Source organism: Enhydra lutris, unplaced genomic scaffold, assembly GCF_002288905.1.
Source record: "Enhydra lutris kenyoni isolate GAN:26980312 unplaced genomic scaffold, ASM228890v2 scaffoldscaffold82, whole genome shotgun sequence".
Classification (NCBI taxonomy): domain Eukaryota; kingdom Metazoa; phylum Chordata; class Mammalia; order Carnivora; family Mustelidae; genus Enhydra; species Enhydra lutris.
In genome coordinates this window covers 2,622,320-2,640,538 of record NW_019154166.1, presented here as the reverse complement: position 1 = coordinate 2,640,538, position 18,219 = coordinate 2,622,320, and the positions used below count along the sequence as shown (strand labels likewise).

Below are 18,219 nucleotides of genomic sequence, written 5' to 3'. Positions count from 1 at the left end.
TGCATGTGGGCGGGCACAGGACCCCGAGCTGGCATCAGCAGCCCAAGTGAGGTCAGGGAAGCTTCCCCAACAGGTGACTAGGTAAGCTTCCTCTGTATTCCCCACTTGAAGAGTGAGGGAGCAGAGGTCCTAGAATCCCATTATATGCCAAGACCCTTCCCTCCTGGCCAAGGAGCCAGAGTCGGGGGAACAGGGAAAGGGGCAGACATGTACCTCCTACCCACCCCCGCCCCCAGGTCCCTGACCTGCGGCAGACAGGAGCCTGGAGTTCTCCACTGGACCAGCCTTTTGAAGGTGCTGATTGGAGAAACATGTAATGTGTTCATGCGCATCTCCTGCTGAGTCAGAGCCCTTTAATCATCTGATTCTACGACAGTGATTTCAGAGGTGAAACCACGCTCTTGCAGAAAACAGTCAAGAGGGCACGAAGCGGGACTGTCTAGAAGAGAGATTTCTCCGCGGCACCCTTGAGAGGCCGCCCAAGGCCCAGAGTCTGAACTCCTGGCTTTGCTTCCTGATCTCCAGATTTGTCAGACATGACACCTTCGACAGGTTCATTTCACGGCTGGGAGCCTCTCTTTTCATACGTGTAAAATGGGTCATCGGGGGATTAAAGACGGAGCGTGGGGATATGTTTTTTGAATGGCTGGGTCAGCATCCCTGTGAGCAGAGGGGGTAAACGGTGGGACAACACGCCCTTGTTTGCGCCCCGGGGCCAAAGGCACAGGCTCCAGGATGGGGAGTGAGGTCAGTGTCCTGGGCGGAGGTGACAGATGGCTTTCGTTTGGAAGGGCGAGTCTCTAGACGAGGAAGCAAGCCCTGTCCTGCCAGGAACCGAGGGATCCCAGATGTCCCAACTGTTCTTCCCCCCATGTCTCTCCTTCCTTCCACATTCCAGGAGCAGAGGTGCCACCTGTCCCACCCCAACCTGCCCGTCAAAGTTTAGTCACTGAATTCCCCAGGATGGCAACAGCCAGCGTTGCTCCGAGCCCTGAGAACATCAGTCTCACGAGCCTTGCCAGGAGGTCGGACCCGGAAGCTACTCCACCTTCCAGCTGCTGGGTCAGCAGCGGGAGTCCAGACGAGGCTCCAAGGCTCCGTGCATGTTCTCATCCCCCACCCCCTCCCCGGCTCCCAGGTCCTACTCTTTCCCTGGGTTGCGATCCCGTAACTGGAATTTTCCGCACCAGTCACAGGGCAGGGAGAGGCGTTGGCTGACTCTTGGTGGAGTCAGGGGCTGGAGGCTGTCTTCCTCCTGCCTTCCCTGCGTCCCTCCCAAGCCAGCCTTTTCTTCTTTTCTTTCCTGTCAAACCAGTCCCACCCCTCACTGCACCATCAGCCTGCTGAGGAGGGTGTCAAGACACTTTGGATGAAAAGAGCCTTCTGCTTCCTGCCCCGGCTGCTCTCCAAGCCTCTTCTGCCCCACCGGGCAAGCACCTGCCTGCCCATGAAGCATTCTGGTGGGTCAGGGACCGTCTCTTCTGCCCTCATGCCCCTGGGCCAGGCTCTTGAGGGGTGAGAGGCAGAATGGGGGTGGCAAAGTCCTGTCCGGAGATCAGAGGACCTCAGTTTCTACATTTGTGGGCCCCGTGCCTTTGGTCTTGGGTTCTGGCTTCCCTGGGGCATGGTCACCGGACAGCTCTGCTCCTATCTCCCTTCCCCTCTCCTGCCTGTGACCCAGGGATGAGGCCAAACCAGCATCTTCCAGAGCCTCGGGGACCCCTGGTCTTTTCTAGAAGCCTGAAAAGCCTGAGATTTCCCTGCTTTGTCCCCTTAGAGCAGATGCCCTGAGCAGAGTAGCTGCTGGAGGGGGGGGTTCTGTGGGGGGGCTTAGCTCACCTCCCTCTGCTTCTGCCGTGGCTAAGCCTCACCCCTACCTGAAGCACCAGGTTTCAACGCTGCAGGGAAGGGGCGGTTCGGACCTCCCAGGCCAAAAGGATCACACAGCCTGACATGGAAGAAAGCACACCTTTATTCCAGCCCCCATCCTCCCAGGCCCCAACACCGTGGCGCCTGGCGTCTGCGGCACCCAGTCCAGAAGATCCCAGGGAACACAGTCCCATGATGTAGCGTCTCAGACCCCCCAAAGCGGGGTGCCTGGCGCCCACTGCAGGTAGGGCTGGGGAGCAGGGCCCAGACCCTGAGCAGCAGCAGAGAAAAGGCGCCGTGTGAGCCGGGGACATGGTGCGGAGCCCCAGCTATGGGATCGAAGCCGCAGCAGCTGCGGGAGGGCCCTGCTCTGGCCATCACTGGTCCTGGCTACAAAGTCACCCGGAAGGCGAGGACAAACCCACGTTTGGGCTCCCGGGCGCAGGCCAGCGGCAAAGGTAGTGTAAACACATCTGAAGGTGGGGAGTGCCTGATGGCCAAGCTGGGTGCTCTCGGGGCTGGGAGGTGCCCGTGTCGCAAGAACCATAGGGCTGAGCCAGTGAAGGAGACTGGAGACAGAGGGGAACAGGGCTCTAGGACACTGACTGGGCCCAGGAAGGAAGGTTCCACAGAAACGGGGGAGCTGCCGGGACCGGCAGACAGGGAGGGAGTATGGGCAGAGACAGGAGACCAGGGGAGAGATAGGGTCACAGAAGGGAGCAGAGGGGCAGAGAGGGCACTGCGCCTGGTCTTCTGACCTTCTGTGCCCTACTTCAAGTGGCTCTGTGAGCTCTGGGCTGGGCCTCTGCTCTCAGGCTCTCTTGACCTGTCCAGGTTCCTCCTGGGTCAAGTCGGCTGCTCGGGGTCTCCCGACAAGGCAGGGGTGAAGGTGGGACGGGACCGGCTCGGCCCTGCTGCCTCCGCCCCTACCCCTAACCAGGTTTGGGCCCCGGCTCCTCCTCCTTCCTGCCCCAGCCTGCCCCTGCTAGTCTCGCCCAGGTGATTCCCGGTCAGCTCTGCCCGGAGGCTCCCCTGAATCACAGGCCATCCTCACAGGTGGGATGGAAGGTGAGAGAAAGGGTGAGAGGGGGAGATTCTGGGAGGGGTGAGGATGGAGGGGGGCCTGGGAAGAGACGGGGAGTGACGGCTGGGATCACGTTGTCAAGCCCAGTGCCAGCAATGCGGTCTGCCCTTAATCCCCAGGACCCAAGTACAGAGAAAATCTGAAGAGAGGTATTTAAGAATGTATGTAATTGGAAAAAAAAAAAAAAAAACCACTGTGTGCGCGCATCAGGGTTTAAAAAAACAAACAAACAACTTTAACTCATCATCTCCAAACTTCCTTAAAAGTGTTTTTTCAGTTGCGCTACGTTACTCACTCTAGCGGCACCACCTCAAGTAACCAGAAGATACACAGGCTGGATTTTCGATTTCCTAACAGTGGTTCTCAACCTTCAGGACCGGGAGGAGGACTGGGAGCTTGCGGATTTGGATTTCGGATTGGATTTTGCAAGGCGGCCAAACCACCTCCAGGAGCTCCCATGCCCACAGGCGACAGAGGGCAAGGAAGGGCGTTCAGAAGATCTTGGCGTTTTGGAGCCTCGGGGAAGGGGCGGGGACCGTTCGAAGGGAGAACTTGCCTTTCTAGCAAGTCCCCAGGTTGGGGTCACTGCTACGCTCCTGCCAACCGCGCTCTGTGTCCCCGAGGATTTCATTAGTCCTTCCACCTCCGCGTTCTCCCTGACTGCTGTGTCCCTGGCCCGTGATGTTGCTGCTTGCAGACCTCCGGGGATCAGACGCTCACTACCTACAGTGGCCTTCTGGGCGGCTGCCGCTAACGCCTGCCAGGGTCTGCAGCAGTGGAATGACACCTGGAGTGAATGGGGCACCTGCCCAGGCTCCGGGACATCACGGTTCTGCAAAAGCAGCTTCAGCGGGACCAGTGGGGTGGGGTGGTTGTTGGTACTTGTTGGAAAGATCTAAGCAGAGAGGATAGGATGGTCTGTCCCACCCACCCGCTCAGCGGTGCCCACGTAAGCAGGGAATACTACGATTCCTAGGGTGTCTAGCTAGTAAAGGTTTTGTGCAGCCTGTTTCCTTTCCTTTCCCCAAAGCCTTGAAGCCAGCTTTTCTCTGCACTTGGGCCGGTCACAGTTGTGCCCGCGGGAGGAGCTGGTTTCTGACAGGTGTGTGTGGGTGGGTGGAGGCGGGGGACAGATGAAGGGAAGGATGCTGGAGGCCAGACAGAAGCTGATCCTCAGGCCACAAGACAACCTGCTCTGGAGGAACAGGACCAATCCCACACCCTCTTTCCTGGGGCCTCCGGAGGCCCAGGAAAGTGGAGAAGCCCCACCCCACCCTCTCCTGATGGGCTCAGAGGCACTGGAGCTGGAGGCCACAAGCCCAGTGACACGCATCCCCGTGTCATCCCCATATCCCCAGGCCAAGGATGCTGACGCTTAGCTGTCAGAGCAGGGCAGTGCGGAAGCCACCCAGGCCACTTCTTATTCCACCATGGAGGGGGAACCCAAGCCCAGAGAGTACATGAGACTTTCCTGAGGTCACACAGCGGGTTTGCAACCAGCTCCTGTAAAGGCCCAGGATCTTTTGAGGCAGAGCTGGCTAGAAGCCACTGGTGTTAGCCAGAGTTTTGGTCACCTATAGCAGCAACTTTCAGGAAAAGGACCTTCCAGAATGCTCCTAAGAGAAAGAGGAGTGTCTCAGAGGGAAATCATGGAAAGGTGTCATGGGGGTTCACCTAGGAAGGGGAGGGTCATGGATTAAAGCTTCTTCAAGGAAGGTAGAGGGCAGGGCTTTTACCCTAACAGAACTCTAGAGACAACATTCATCTTGTCTTCTGCTAAATGGTGCTCCCTAGAGTTTTGTCTCTTGTGCAGTGCACAGCCTGTGCAGCCAGGCAGGGAGGCCTGGTTAATGCAGTGGGGGATCAGAGGAGAGGTCTCAGGTCATGTGTACAGGGGTTCTCAAGTCTGGATTCCTGGGCCACTCCAGACCTACTGAGCTAGAATCCTTGCAGCTGGTGCTTCCCTCTCAGGGAAAATCCCTGGGTTTAGGAACAAACCTGAGCTCACTCAGATAGCAATGGGTATATCTGGCTTGGTTGAGAAGTTCAACAGGCAGGGGCTAGGCCCTAAGGCTGGGGAAGAGGTGCCTGTTCCCCTGAAAGCATCTCCCAGAGGTTGGTAGCCCCCAAACCCCACCCCGGAGTCTGAGGGGAGACTGGTGTCTGGGAGCAGAGGGCCAGCACCTGTGCCGGCTCGGCCTCATTTTCCGGAGAATTGGCCTGGTCTGGCCTTCTCCAGCTTCTGGCGCCGATCGAGGGGGATCTCCTGCAGACTGATGCCGTGATTGCTTGCCCTGCGGGAGAGAGGGCGGCAGCTTCAGGGCAGGCGATTGGGAACACGTGGTCAGGCACCAGGCAGGAGACCCGGAGAAGGGAGAAGGCGTGAAGGGGCCGGGAGGCTGGCTCCTCACCCAGGCTGCAGGTCGGGCGGTTTTGGGATGGGCTTGTTGAAGCCGCGTCTGCCCACCAGCCAGTACGTGTCTTCAGCGCCCTTGCCCTGGGGAAACACGTGCGAGGGGAGCACTTAGGCGGCTGGGTGGGGATCGCGTGGATCTCGAGGTCTGAGTGGAACCCGGCCTGGGCGCAGGACGGGGCGGGGCTTAGCCTCACCTTCAGCTCCGTGCGGCCTCGCACCTCGGTCTGGAAGCCCTGGTCCAGAGCGCGAAGAATGCGCACGGTGCTCATGTTCACGTGGATACGGTAAGCTGGGATGACAGAGGAGGCGGGGATTTCGGGACTCCCCTCCCGCGGCCCCTCCCCCGTCCCCTCCCCACCAGCTATTCTCCCAAAGCTCCCTGAGTCGCCCCCCACCCCAGCCCGCCCCGCCCTGCCCCACTCACGCAGGCCCGTGGACTCCATGCGTGAGGCGGTGTTGACCGTGTCCCCAAACAGGCAGTACCGCGGCATGGTGAGGCCCACCACGCCCGCCACGCACGGGCCTGCAGGGACGCGCAGGGTGGGTGGCCAGGGTCTGGGCTGCGGCTGGGGCGTGGGGGGGGCGACCTAGCACCTCAGGGGAGGCTGGCACCCCATCTCCACCAGCTCCCCAAGGCAACACTCTCAGGGTACCTCTTGGTCACAATGGGGTGTCGAAGGTGGCTTCAAGACAAATGACCACCCCCACCCCCCGCCACCCCCCACTCTGCAAGCTGGCATCCTGTCTCGGGATTGCGGAGCCGGCCGCAGAAGATGAGCCTGAGGGCCCGGGAGTTACCCGAGTGCAGGCCAATGCGGATGCGCACGGGCACTTCGGGCATGTGGCGCATTCGGAAGGAGCCCACGGCGCTGAGGATGTCCAGAGCCATATTGGCAATCTCAGCTGCGTGCCGCTGCCCGTTCCGCTGGGGCAGCCCCGAGGCCACCATGTAGGCGTCCCCAATTGTCTCCACCTGAGGGAACGGGTCATGCGGCTTCAGCTCTGAGCGCCCCTCTACCCCGCAAAGCCATTGTCCCTTGGCAGGGGACCTCAACGGGGGTCAATGCGGGGATCTGGGGGAGGCCTCCAACCTGGGTGGGGGGAGGGGCCTGGCAGAAGGGACAGAAGCACTGCAAAAGGCTTGCCATCGCCCCCTCACCCCACCTTGTAGACGTCGTGGGAGCCGATGATGGCGTCGAAGAGCGTGTAGAGGTCATTGAGTAGGTCCACCACCTCGATGGGCTCGCTCATGGCTGAGATGGTGGTGAAGCCCACGATGTCGCTGAAATACAGTGTCACCTCCTCAAAGTACTCAGGCTCCACAGGTGTCCCCATCTTCAGGGCCTCGGCCACAGAACTAGGGGTGGCGGGCCGCGGGGTGACTGCCAGGGCCGCGCCCGAGGGGCTGCTCTCCCGCTGCCCCCCGCCCCTCCCACGGGCACCCACGGCGGCAGCATCTGTGTGAGCAGCCGGTCTGTCTTCTGCTTCTCCAGCTCCAGCTCCTCCGTGCGCTCGCGGATCAGGTCCTCCAGGTTGCTGGAATACTGCTCCAGCATCCGCAGCATCGAGTCGATGATGTTGGTTTTCCGGCCCTTGTTGATGCTTTTGAACTAGGGGCAGGAGGACGCTGGTGGGACCTGGGCCGCCATGACCCTTGCCTGCAGCGGGATCGTGCCTGGTCCCTGCAACCCTCCCCTCCCCCTTCATCTTTTACTCATCAACCATCCCCTCCCCCCGGGGGATGCCAGGCCCTGTGTTTTCATGCATTAGCAGGAGGCCTAATGGAAACGGGGGTTCCCAGAGGCCAGCTACCGTCAGCTAGCAATTGACAAGGCACCGGAACCAGCCCAGCCTTTGGACTCCCAGGCCAGTTGTCTCTCTGCCACCCTGTGCCCAACATTTCTCCCACCTAGAGCTCTGTCTCCAGCTCCAAAGGCCTCCACAGCCCCTGTTCTAACTCTGCCCCCGCCTACCCCCAGTCCTCAGACTACCCCTCTGGGAGATAGCCTGGAGATCAGACATCCTGCTCCTCTGCTTCCCCAGGCTGTTGGCACAGGGCCAGCCCAGCCCTAGCCCAATCCCAGCCCCTGACCTGCTCGAAGGTGCGGTCCAAGGAGGGCCGGAGTTCTGGCTGCTCCGCCCAGCACTGTTTCATCAGCTGGATGCACTCTATGGGTGCCTGGTCCACGGACACAGAGGGCCGGCACAGCGGAGGGGGACTTCGAACCTTCTGCACCACTTCTGGAGGCATAAGGGGGCCAGGAGAGTCCACCTCTACTCTGACCTGACTGTCGAAGCCCAACATGGGGCACTAGATGGGGGTTCTCTAAATCAGAGCTTGGCTGCAGGGAGGGGAGGGTCGGTGGAGCAAGAGGAGGACTTGAACCCTGGGGGGCGGCAGAGCGGAACGCTGTTGCACGTAACAAGAGGGAGGTTTGGGTGATCAAGGTTGGGGCGAACAAGGATCTAAACCAGATCCAACCGTTCTTCACGCCCTTCTCCCAACACTGCCGCCTCCCTGGGGCCCCTAAGAACAAGAGAGGAGCCTGCTCCCCCAGCTGGAGGAGAGGCTTGGGGCCAGGACGAGGACAGAGGTCTAACAGCCACCCCGTGCATCCCGGTGCTCGGTTCTCCACTGCCCTGGCCCTTCAGATCCACGTAAGGGAGGACCACATAATTACGCCTCAGCTTCGGGCTTTCGGAAAAAGAGGCTGGGTCAGACGAGGCTGTGCCTCACAGCAGGCCGCCTTTCTAGTCCAAAGGCCCACGCGCGAGGGCGGCGTACCCTCGGCAGTCAGCTCCAGCATGGCGTAGGGCGTGCTGCGACACACGACCTCCTGCATGATGATGCCCAGGCTGAAGACGTCACCGGCCAGCGTTCCCCTGCGCTCCAGGGCCGGGTCCCGAAGCAGCTCCGGAGCTGTCCACAGCTGGTCTGGGGTCCGAGGAAGGGGGCGTGGGCATGTGGAGGGCCTTGGGGGCGCTGGGGACGGACCCCCCCCTTCTAACCAGAAAGGCCAGGCCCGCACCCACTCACGAACTCCCAGCCTGAGTCTGGCCCGGCTACCTGCAGCTGCCCTCCCAGGAAAAACTACCAGCCAGCCAACGCGGACCTTAGAGAGAGCAGGGTCCTCGAAAATAGGCTCCTCCCTTCAGACCCAGCGGAGCGCAGAGGAGACTCCGCCCTTCAGGCACAAGCCACGCCCCCGCCCCGCCCCAGTCACGGATCCCACCCTTCTCATCTCAAAAGTCTCAAGACCTTCTCCGTGCAGGAGCCACGTCCAGGGGCTGTGGACTGGAGAGCATGTGAGGGCGTAGGGCGGGGAGGAGGGACCCTGGAAATAATGGGAATCTTGGGGGTGCCCTTCCACGCGGGAGACAGCCCTGGAATCCTACCCTCGGCTCTGGGAGGTTCCGCTAACACCCGCTGCGCTTCCAGCAGTCGCCCCTGGCCGTGGTCTGTGACTTTGAGCACGAACCTCCCGTCCACCACGCAGTTCCGTGACTTAAGTCGCCCGTGGGCCACACCTCGATGGTGCAGATACCTCATTCCCTGGAGGAGTGGGAAGGAAGGCGGCCTCAGCCCCGCGGCTCCCTGCCCCGTCCTCCCCGCCACGCCCGCACCCCACACACCTTGATGAGGTCGAGCAGGAGGGAGGATTTGAACATCCAGTCCAGCTTGATGTCTCTCTGGGCGAGGAGGTCGTGGAGGGAGCCCCGGGTGCAGTGCTCTGAGACCACAGCCAGCATGCCTTCCCCGGCAGCCGAGCCACCGGCTCCCGTGCCCAGGAAGAGCCCCAGGTAGAGGGCCACGTTCTCGTGCCGGAGCTCCAGGAGCTGGAAGCAACGTGGGAAGGAGACCTGTTACTCAGGCCGGTTTCTGAGTGTCCCAGCGCAGAAGATGGGATAAGAATGGGGAATGGAAAGGTCCCTGGGGGTGCAGAGGGGCTGGCTTCCACAGATCACCTCTCTTTCAGAGTCCCAGGCGGCCAGGCTTTAGCTTCAGGTTAGGACTGAAAAGGCAACCTTGCCTGGGGAACCAGGACCCGGGCACCTTCTGCTGGATTAGCGGTGAGACTTTGAACTGCTGGGCTTTAGGGGGAAACAATCCATGGAGAAGCCCCCCTGGCCAGCGCCCTCCCCTTCTGATGTAACAGCCCCGTAGAGAGAACCCGGCAGAAGCCTCCCTGCTTTCAAAGAAAGCACCAGACTTGGGTGTGCGGGGCACGTCCCAGGGCCACCTCGCTTGGTTCTGTCACTGTGTCAGAAATGTCCGAGACTCCCAGCTTCCCCAGGTTAGGGAGGAAGGGACTGAGCAGTTAAGCTGTGGTCCCAGAGGAGGACAGCCCCTCCACCCTCCAGTCTGGGCGAGCTGGAAATACCAACAGTTGTCCTTTCTCACTTTCCTCCAGTCCAGTGGGGGGGCTTCCTTTCATCTGAGATGCCTGCCATTAAATGGTGACTTAGCGGTTGACCCTAAGTCCCTCTGCAGCTGTGGCCAAGAGCTCCGGTGGAGGCCGCAGGGAAGGAGGCCAGGCCAGGGCTGCATCATGCAAGGGGGCCGTAAGGGCAAAGGGCCAGACTAAGCCCGTCTACAGGCTGCCTGCCAGCTGTCCCCTTCGCTTAGCATGTGTTCACTAAGCCATGCTGTGCAAGTGGCTGGACGAAACTGGAAAGCCCTTTTTAACTTTCTGTCATTCACTCAACAAACATTCATTACGTCTCTCTAACGTCCCAGACACCGTGTTGGGTGCCAAACAGGCAGTGATGCGGCAATGATGTCCTCACCCTCACTTAGCTTACAGACCAATGAAGGAGGCAGGTAAGAAATACACCAGAGGGGCGCCCGGGGGGCTCAGTCGGCGGGGCGTCCGACTCTTGATTTCGGCTCAGGTCGTGATCTCACGGACGTGGGATCGAGCCCCGCTGCAGGGAGTCTGCTTGGGATTCTCTCTCTCTCTCTCTCTCTCTCTCTCTGCGCCCCTCCCCCTTCTCTAAAATAAATAAAGAAATCTTTAAAAAAAAATAGGCAGGCCCACACTGAATGCACAATGATCAATCATGACAAGCACACCAAAAGAAAGGGCTAGTTTTATGAAGGAGCATGGAAATCTGCTTTAGAGAGGCGGGAACACTTCCACCGAGACCTACTGGTCTCTCCCACACTGGGGTCTACTTCTGTACCCAGATGCAAAGAGAAGGCAAGGAAGTTAGGAAATGATGGCCACCCCACCCCGCACCCCATACCCCCCACCATGGGCCCACTTTCACCTTGGAGAAGGCTGTCTTGGTGGCTGGACGAATAGCAACGTGCTGATTCCCGGGGAATTTCTTCAGCCAAACCCAGTCTCCCTGGAGCAGAGATGGGAGTAGTGAACTCAGTTTTTCTTTTTTTTTTCTTTCTTTCTTCCTTCCTTCTTTTTTTTTTTGTTTTTTTTTTTTTTTTTGCCTTGTGTGAACTCAGTTTCTTAAAACCCTGCATGGCGAGGAGCCCTAGGGCCTCCCCATTTCCTCTGGTCCCTGCCCACATCTTCCCTGTGACACAGAGCCTCAGTAACGAAGGGCTTGAGGTCTGGGGGTCCACTTTGAGGCCAGCTGGGAGGGAGCCCCTGCCTTGCACGGCTGTCCTCACCCCCTCAGATGTGCCCACCAACAGCCTTGCTAAGCAAACCATCACCACCACATATAGCACTGAAACCACAGTCCTTGGCACGCTCTGTTGCCATGAGAGAGCACTATGCTAAGGAGTCAGGAGTCTGGGAAGATCAGGCTTTTTATTATAGTCGAACAGCGAAGGCCAGGCAGTTCCCCTCCAGGCTCTGAGCTGCCCCGTCCTCAGCTATTGGTCCGGCTGGTTCATGGGGACCCAGGTGACCCGGTAGGAGCCCCCGCATTTTCTCTGTGACCTGTCGCTCGGGTGGAACTCTGAATCTCCATCCTGCCCTCCTGATTAGCTGAGCTCTCCCAGCTCTCTCTGACTCTGTTCACAATTCTGCCCGCCTCCCACCATGTACAGCCTGGCTGAGCCACAGTAAAGATCCTAACGCTCTTTTGTGACTTTCTTTTCCCCCTCTAAGGCTTGCTGTCCCTGAGTCTGAGCTGAACTGGGTGGCAATATTGGGTTGGGGCCAAGACGTGGGTCTGTCTTGAGTTGGGGATAGCCCGGTCTGGAAACTCCCCAAACTGAACAAGCCCATGTCCTGAAAATGTCATTTTTATGACCATGAGACCACTTCCCAGGGGACTTTTTGTCCCAGCCTTTCTGGGGAGGCCCATACCCTCTGGTAACCTGAAGTCTTGGATCACTGAGGGGACAGGGCCAGGGCCCGGGGCGCCCAACAGGACAGGGGATGGCTTCAGTGGACACACCAGGCTGCGTGGTCCCAGTACCCCCACCCCCCACCCCCCACCCCGAGTCAGCCTCCAGCCTCTGAGCCACTGGGATTGGCCTTTAAGGAGGACTCATCTGGGTAAAGGCTAAGACGAAATCCTGGGGCAGGAAGGATTCCCAGACCCTCCCCTTTGGGGAACCCATGACTTCTTCCCAGAAACCCTCCTGGGCTCCTATCACCATGTCCGGGGGGCCTGCAGGGTACGATGCAACTCCGGGACTGGAGCTGGGCCTGGCCGGGGGTAAGGCTCACCTCATAGATGCCAATGTTGGAGCTGTCCGAGGGCTGGCTGGGGACGCTGCGGATGTCCGACGTGCTGCGGGCGGCCAGACTCGATCGGCTCCCCTGGACCACCTGGAGGGCAGAGGTCAGTGCAAGGGGTCAGAGTCCCGGGTTGAGGTCAGGCTGAGTTCTGGGGTTTACAGAGGGGAGCGGAAGAACTCTTTATTAGGGAAGGTGATGACGACATTACTTCCCAATTGCGCTGCCCTTTACAGTTCGCAAGACAAACAGGTCTGTTTTCTTGGAGCCTCACGCTGCCCCAGGAAAGCAGCAGGGACAGCGGGGAGCCAGGCCAGAAGCCAGACCTTCATGCGTGGGGGCAGAGGGTAGGGGGACAGGGCAGGGGGACAGATGCACAGGGAAGGACACTTGGAGGGTTGGCTCTCCGCCAAAGGTCCCCCTGCCTCCCCGCCTCCCCCACCTTGCGCGTGCTGCCCCCGTGCGGGTGGAGAAAGGTGATATCGTCCAGAGTCAGGATGATCTTGTTGGGGCCAGAGACCATCTGGATGTGAAGTAGCCGGTGCCTGGTAGGGAAAGGATGTCATCTGCTCAGAGGGGACCAAAAGCCCTGAGAGGAGGCCGGCAGGGAATAACAGTTCAGGGAAAAGCAGCCACCCCCAAACCAAACAACCTCTGGCGGGCCACCCCTTGGGGCGCCCCCTCTCCCCCAGCCCTCCCTTGCTGCCCAGATGCAGCTGTGACAGGAGGAGAGCCATGCTCGTCCCCTACTCACCTCACGTAGTGGGCCAGGAAGGCCCCCATCAGCCCCATCCCGACCACCAGGAGGAAGCCGGTAAAGACGAGGCTGGGCTCCACTCCTGGAGAGGAGAGAGGAGGGAGGCTGAGGACCCTGCGGCCAGGGGGAGCACCCTCTCTATCCAGGTGCAGTCATGTCAAATCCTGAAGGTTCTAGCAAAGGTGGATGGGAGCCCAGAATGAGGTCTCGGGAAAGGCCATGGGTTCAGCAGAGGCGAGCCTCTGGCAATGCTAGAAAGGTTCCTACAGGGGTATGGGGGCTTGGCAAGACAGGGGTTCTGCACAAGCCAGGGGCCTGAGGAGGACCTGGAAGGAGTCACGGGAGGGGAGTTCACTCTCTTTCACTACTTTGTGGAGGGTCAGCGCTGACTGTCCCAGTGGGGGTTGGGGTGCTCGCCCTCACCTCCGTTGCAGATGACGTGTGGCTCAAACCAGCACGAGGGGTCGGGCCCGGGGGCTCCTCCTCCTCTAGGGAAATGCACCGGGGTCCCAGCCGAGCGGAGGGAGCCCCGGGTGGGGTCCAGCACGTATGTGGCGAAGAGCCGGTCCCCGGCCGCATCCGTGTCCAGCAGCACGAAGGCAGGCTCCTCGCCTCCTCCCAGGGCCCCGCAGAAGCCGGGCACCCGGGCATCCTGCATGTGGCGGGCCACCGCGGCTCCAGACACCCAGCCGCCCCCTGAGGCCGACCGAGCCCGCGCCACGCCCCCCGCCAGCAGGAAGACCGCATCGTAGATGGTGCCGAAGAGTGGGGACACCTGCGGAAGGAGAGGACGGCTCAGGGCTTGGGGACACCGCCCACAAGCGGGCGGACTGGCCCACCTAGCCTTTCACGGCGTCTTTCAAGTCCCCAAGCCTCCGTGTATAGACTGTTCACACCTGGTTCGTGTTAGAGAGCTTCCCGGTGCCCAGGGTGCTCTCTCCTCCTCTCTCCCCATTGGCTCTCTCCTCCTCGTTCACCAATGGGTCTCTCCTCCTTTCTCCCCATTGGGTCTCTCCTTCTTTCTCCCCATTGGCTCTCTCTCTCTTTCTCTTTCTTCCCATTGGCTCTCTTCTCCTCTCTCCCCCCAATGGGTCTCTCCTCCCCTCTCCCTTTTGGCTCTCTCTTCCTCTCTCCCCATTGGCTCTCTTCTCTCCCCTCTTCCTGGCTGACCTTCCCTCTTTCCATGGTTCTCAGGGTCTTCTCACAGCTGGGTACTCCTCTCCACCATTGACAGCTCCTCCCTCCCCTTTCCTGTTGGTTGTCCTGCTTTTGTTGTTAATATCATTACCTCTCATTCACCTAAAAGCCTCCTTTCCTACCTTTTGGTTGGCTTCTATCTTCTATTTTCCTTCTTTTCTTCCCCCAAGGCTATCACCCCATTTCATCAAGCTTATTTTTCCTAGTTCCCATCTCTTCCAGTGCCAGGCACTGTGTAAAGCAGTAGGCGATACTGGGATATTGGTAAGATAGAGTCCCTATCCCAAGGAAATCTCTCTTCTAGGCGGGGAGTCAGACACAGAGGCTAAGGCAGTGCCATGGGGGAAGGTAGCAGGGAGGAGGGAGGAGGAGAAGACGTCCAGAAGAAGTGACCATCATTCAGGGAGGGAGTCAGAATTATCTGGGAGAGGGGAGGGGCAGGAGACCTGGTCAGCCACCTGAAGAGATCTGCAACTAGCCCAGGCAAGAGAAGTCCCTGGGAGGCTCTGAACAGGGGTGTGACACACTCAGATTTGTCCAATTTCTGAAGTTTGAACTGATCGTTGGGTGGAGAAAGGCCTGGGCAGGTAAGCACTGAAGCAGATACTGTCTGGAAGATTCTGTTTGAAGATGTAGGTCAGAGGGGCCATGGCCTGAACCAGGGCAGTGACGATGAGAATGGAGAAAGTGGATGGATTCAAATGACTTTTACCAAGTAAAAGTGACAGGACTTGATGTCTGGATGTGTGTGTGAGGGGGTGGGGGCCGGGAAGGTGAGAGGAATCAAGGGTCACTTCCAGGGGTCTCACAGGGAGCTAGGTGGAAGGTTGTGCAAGTTAGGGAGAACTAAAGATGCTTTTTTCATCACTTCCTCCACTCACCCCTCCATCCCATCCCATCCCATCCCATCTCATCACTGTGCTTAACTGACACTTGTTCTCCTCTTCTTATTGACTCTTCCCATCCTTTCTCCCATTGTCTACCCCAAATCCTCTTGGAGGAGACTAGGGGCATTGGTGGGGGGAATATCTCACAGCTGTCTCTCAAGTTCAACCCTTTGAGTGGGACCTTTGTGGTGGTTAATTTGCTGCCCACTGACATCTAAACCCCCTTCTGTCTTAGTGGTGTCCAGCCCCCTCCCCGTTCTATGAATGGTATAGAGTTAGAAGGTCTGAACTGAGATTCTGGAATCCCAGGGAATCCTGGGTATTAGTTGTTTGTCGGGAGTACATTGTGGATCTCAATGATCACGGAAGCTCCCTGCTCCTTCTAGAGATCTTTCTGCTTCTCACAAGAGGTCAAGGCTCTCAAAAAATTATGACCAGCAGATGAAGCCCCAGAGGAAACATCTCTAAACAGGGCATGGAGATTGGATCTGCAACCTTCCCTCTCCCTGTTCTCTTAAGGACACCAGCAGCGTATTCTGGACTGTGTTGGAAGTGGGTTTCCTTTGAAGCAGACGGCCAACATTGCAGGGTAGAGTTCACTAGGGTCCGCTGCTTGGAGCTGGGTTTGGGAGGTCTCATGCCCTCACTCTGGAAGCAATCCCAGTACACAAAGATGCCCCAAGCAAGACCAGAGTCTCTACACTCCCCAGGAAACTTCAGAACAGGTAGGGCTGCTGGTTAGTTTCTCCCTACTGATGCCATCCTCTGACTGGACTGACTCTATCAACTTCTCTCCTCATTGCCTCTATCCTCCTCTCCTCTCTCCACCATCTCCTGCTCTCTTCCCCCTCCAGCTCTCCTCTTCCCACCTCCCTGGTCCTTCTACCTGCTCCAGATTGAGGTCAGAGGGCAGCTCCTGGTGCTTCTGGGCCCTGCGCAGGCTGTCCATCACGCTGCCTCCCAGGGGACAGTGACGCGTGAGGGTGAGCACCGCATCATGGGCCCTACGAAGCTGTGAGCTGTTGGCGAGCATGGCCAAGGCGTCCGGGCCCGGGGACAAGGCGTAGTGGAGAGTGTCGAAGGGCAGGAAGACCAGGGAGCCATCAGCCAAGCCCAGCTCTTCTGCAGCCTGCAGTAAGCAGCGCTGCTCCTCGCCGCCGAGCAACACCGAGTGCATCACCATGATCACCGCTGCGGAGCGACGGAGATCCCGGCTCAACACAGCGCCCGGCTGCCTGCGGGCCTGCACCGCCTCCCCCTCCCCCGCACCCTGCAGGGGAGCCTACCGCTGACTCTGGGCCCATCCCGGACCCTCCTCAGGGCCTCCCGGGCTCCGGACACGTCCGAGGGTTCCATGGTGGTCACCAGGGCCACGGGCAGACCCCGGGCCCTGAGCGCGGTGGACAGAGAGCGTCCCGCCTCCACCCACAGGTCCTGGGGCGCGGTGACCAGGGCCACGCGCGCCCAGCGGAAGGCGCGGAGGAGAGCGTAGAGGGCGTCCGCTGCGGGCGTCCCGGCGGGGGCCGTCGTGCCTGCCGCCCGCGCCCCCGGGCAGCCCCAGGGCGCCAGCGCCACCCCCGCCTCTTGGGCTAGGAGTTCGGCCGGCCGGCAGGCTGCGGGGTTCACCGGCCCCACGAGGCCCGAGACGCGCCCCAGAGCGGAGGACACCGCCCCCAGAGAGCCCGGCGTCCGGCACGGCTCGGGCAGCAGCGCGACATCGAAGCGGGGGCTGCCTTCCAGCGCCGGGTCACGATTCAGGCGGGCAGCGGCCAGGCGGGCGGCCAGGTCCGGGCGAGAGCGGGCGAAGATGGGGTCACAGGTCCAGGGGCCGAGCACCCCCACTGTGAAGACGGCGGAGAGGGCGGAGGGGGGCGGGAGGAGCAGCAGCAGCAGCAGGAGCCAGAGCCGAGGCCGGGGCCAGGGCAGGGCGCCGGGGACGCGGGGCAGGGACAGAGCCCACCGCGCGGGGGCGCAGAGCAGGGGGTCCGGCAGCCCACCCGCAGGGAGGATGCTCCCGCTCATCGCCGGCTTCTGAAGAAGAAGCGGGGTTGGATGAGCAGGTGAAGCCCCCAGAACTCTCTTAGGGCTCTGTCCGCAACGCCCCAGTTTCTCCAAGCGCAACTAACCCGGGACATGGATCCACTTCCACAGCCCCCTCCTCTGGCTTGGACGACTCTTTGGGGATCAAGAGCATGGCCTGCAAGCCCCCTGCACCACCCCCTCCAACCCCTCTGCTTCTCCTGCTGCCTGTTCCCCTCTTGCGTGCCCTTCCTCCCTCCTCAGGCCATCAGGGGTCAGTGGAGACACGCTCATGCCCTCCTCAGCTCCATCTGGGGCAGAAGGGACCCGCCAGTCCCTGTAGAGGGGCCTCTACCACTCACCGGAAAGTCCGGGGCTTGGGCCCAGGCCCCGGGTGAGGGGTCACAGGGCAGATCCCCGTTCTGACGCCCTCCCACAGGTCTCCTTTGCCAGCGGGGCCCAGGGCGGGGGTGTGGGAACAGCTGTCCGGAGCCCTTAATCTCCCCAAGCTGATTAGGGTCCCTTAATCAGGCAGGGTGGAGTTGGTGGAGGATGGGGCTCCCCCGGGCAGGATCTATCCTAGCTGCCAGGCAATCAGCAGGTCTTTCTCCTCTGTCCATCTCAACCTCTGAGGCTCTCAACCTCCGTGCGGAACACCCAGCATGAAAGCAGCTGCAGGTCCCCCTTTTCAAGCTGCTGCCGCATTGCCCTGTTCTGCCCGGAAAGCAATCACATGAGCCCTTTGGGTGATCAGTTTCCCTGGGGTGAGGAAGGAGGAGGGGAGTGGAGAGGGAGGGGGTGTCTCTCAGGCTCCTTCTCTCCAGTCATCTGTTTCTACTCTTGGCCCCCAAGTCCAAGCCCCATCCTTTGGCTGGCAAAGTCCATATAAGGCCAAACCCAAACCAGTCTGATTCCTGTCTTTCTTCTTTCATCAGCCCACACTTAATTCTCTGATTTCTGCTTCTCCATGCCTAGAAACACGGCCTCTGGGCCTTGGAAAGGCAGAACTCCAAGAAATAATGGTGAGAGCTCCAGCCTTGGGCAGACCGTGGTTCAAATTCCTCCTTCCTGGCTTCGTGACCTTGCGAAAGTTGCTTAATCTCTCTGAAGGTTGTGAAAGGTACCTGTGATAATTAATATAGTGCCTGGACGATAGAGATAAATAAGACAAGTTTAAAGGAGACTTGCTTGACCATATATCAAAACTGATTACAAAGCTGCAATAATTAAGACATGCATGCAGTATTGGTGTGGGAATAAGCACGTAGAACAATAGAAAGAATAAACCATAGAGAACAGAGGGACAAACCCAGCAAAATAGAAATATGATGCATAAA

General features: G+C 59.7%; 1 protein-coding gene across 2 annotated transcripts; it reads right to left on the bottom strand.

Moving 5' to 3' along the window:
* Nucleotides 1-3,276: 3,276 nt before the first annotated feature.
* On the bottom strand, nt 3,277-16,885 carry LOC111161167 (guanylate cyclase 2D, retinal). Of its 2 annotated transcripts, XM_022524711.1 has the most exons (19): nt 16,150-16,885; nt 15,750-16,054; nt 13,203-13,554; nt 12,777-12,861; nt 12,465-12,567; nt 12,014-12,115; nt 10,641-10,721; nt 9,003-9,206; nt 8,766-8,922; nt 8,155-8,304; nt 7,462-7,610; nt 6,816-6,979; nt 6,534-6,726; nt 6,168-6,342; nt 5,794-5,892; nt 5,564-5,658; nt 5,365-5,450; nt 5,138-5,247; nt 3,277-4,569 (listed from the first exon to the last, which is right to left on the bottom strand). In XM_022524711.1, the coding sequence occupies exons 1-18, from the start codon at nt 16,883-16,885 to the stop codon at nt 5,154-5,156; spliced, it is 3,330 nt and encodes a 1,109-aa protein (XP_022380419.1). In that variant the 3' UTR covers nt 3,277-4,569; nt 5,138-5,153. The 2 variants fall into 2 exon arrangements, with proteins under 2 accessions (XP_022380419.1, XP_022380418.1); XM_022524710.1 differs by lacking the exon at nt 3,277-4,569 and having other exon boundaries at nt 4,958-5,247.
* Between the last annotated feature and the right edge of the window lie 1,334 nt (nt 16,886-18,219).

What these genes read in the sequence shown, in the direction of transcription:
- LOC111161167 (XM_022524711.1), bottom strand. Translation starts at nt 16,885, where the DNA reads ATGAGCGGGAGCATCCTCCCTGCGGGTGGGCTGCCGGACCCCCTGCTC. An exon ending in GGATGGGCCCAGAGTCAGCG is followed by an intron (nt 16,055 to 16,149) that starts GTAGGCTCCCCT and finishes GTCGCTCCGCAG; the next exon opens with CGGTGATCATGGTGATGCAC. An exon ending in GCTGGAGCTGACTGCCGAGG is followed by an intron (nt 7,611 to 8,154) that starts GTACGCCGCCCT and finishes TTATGCCTCCAG; the next exon opens with AAGTGGTGCAGAAGGTTCGA.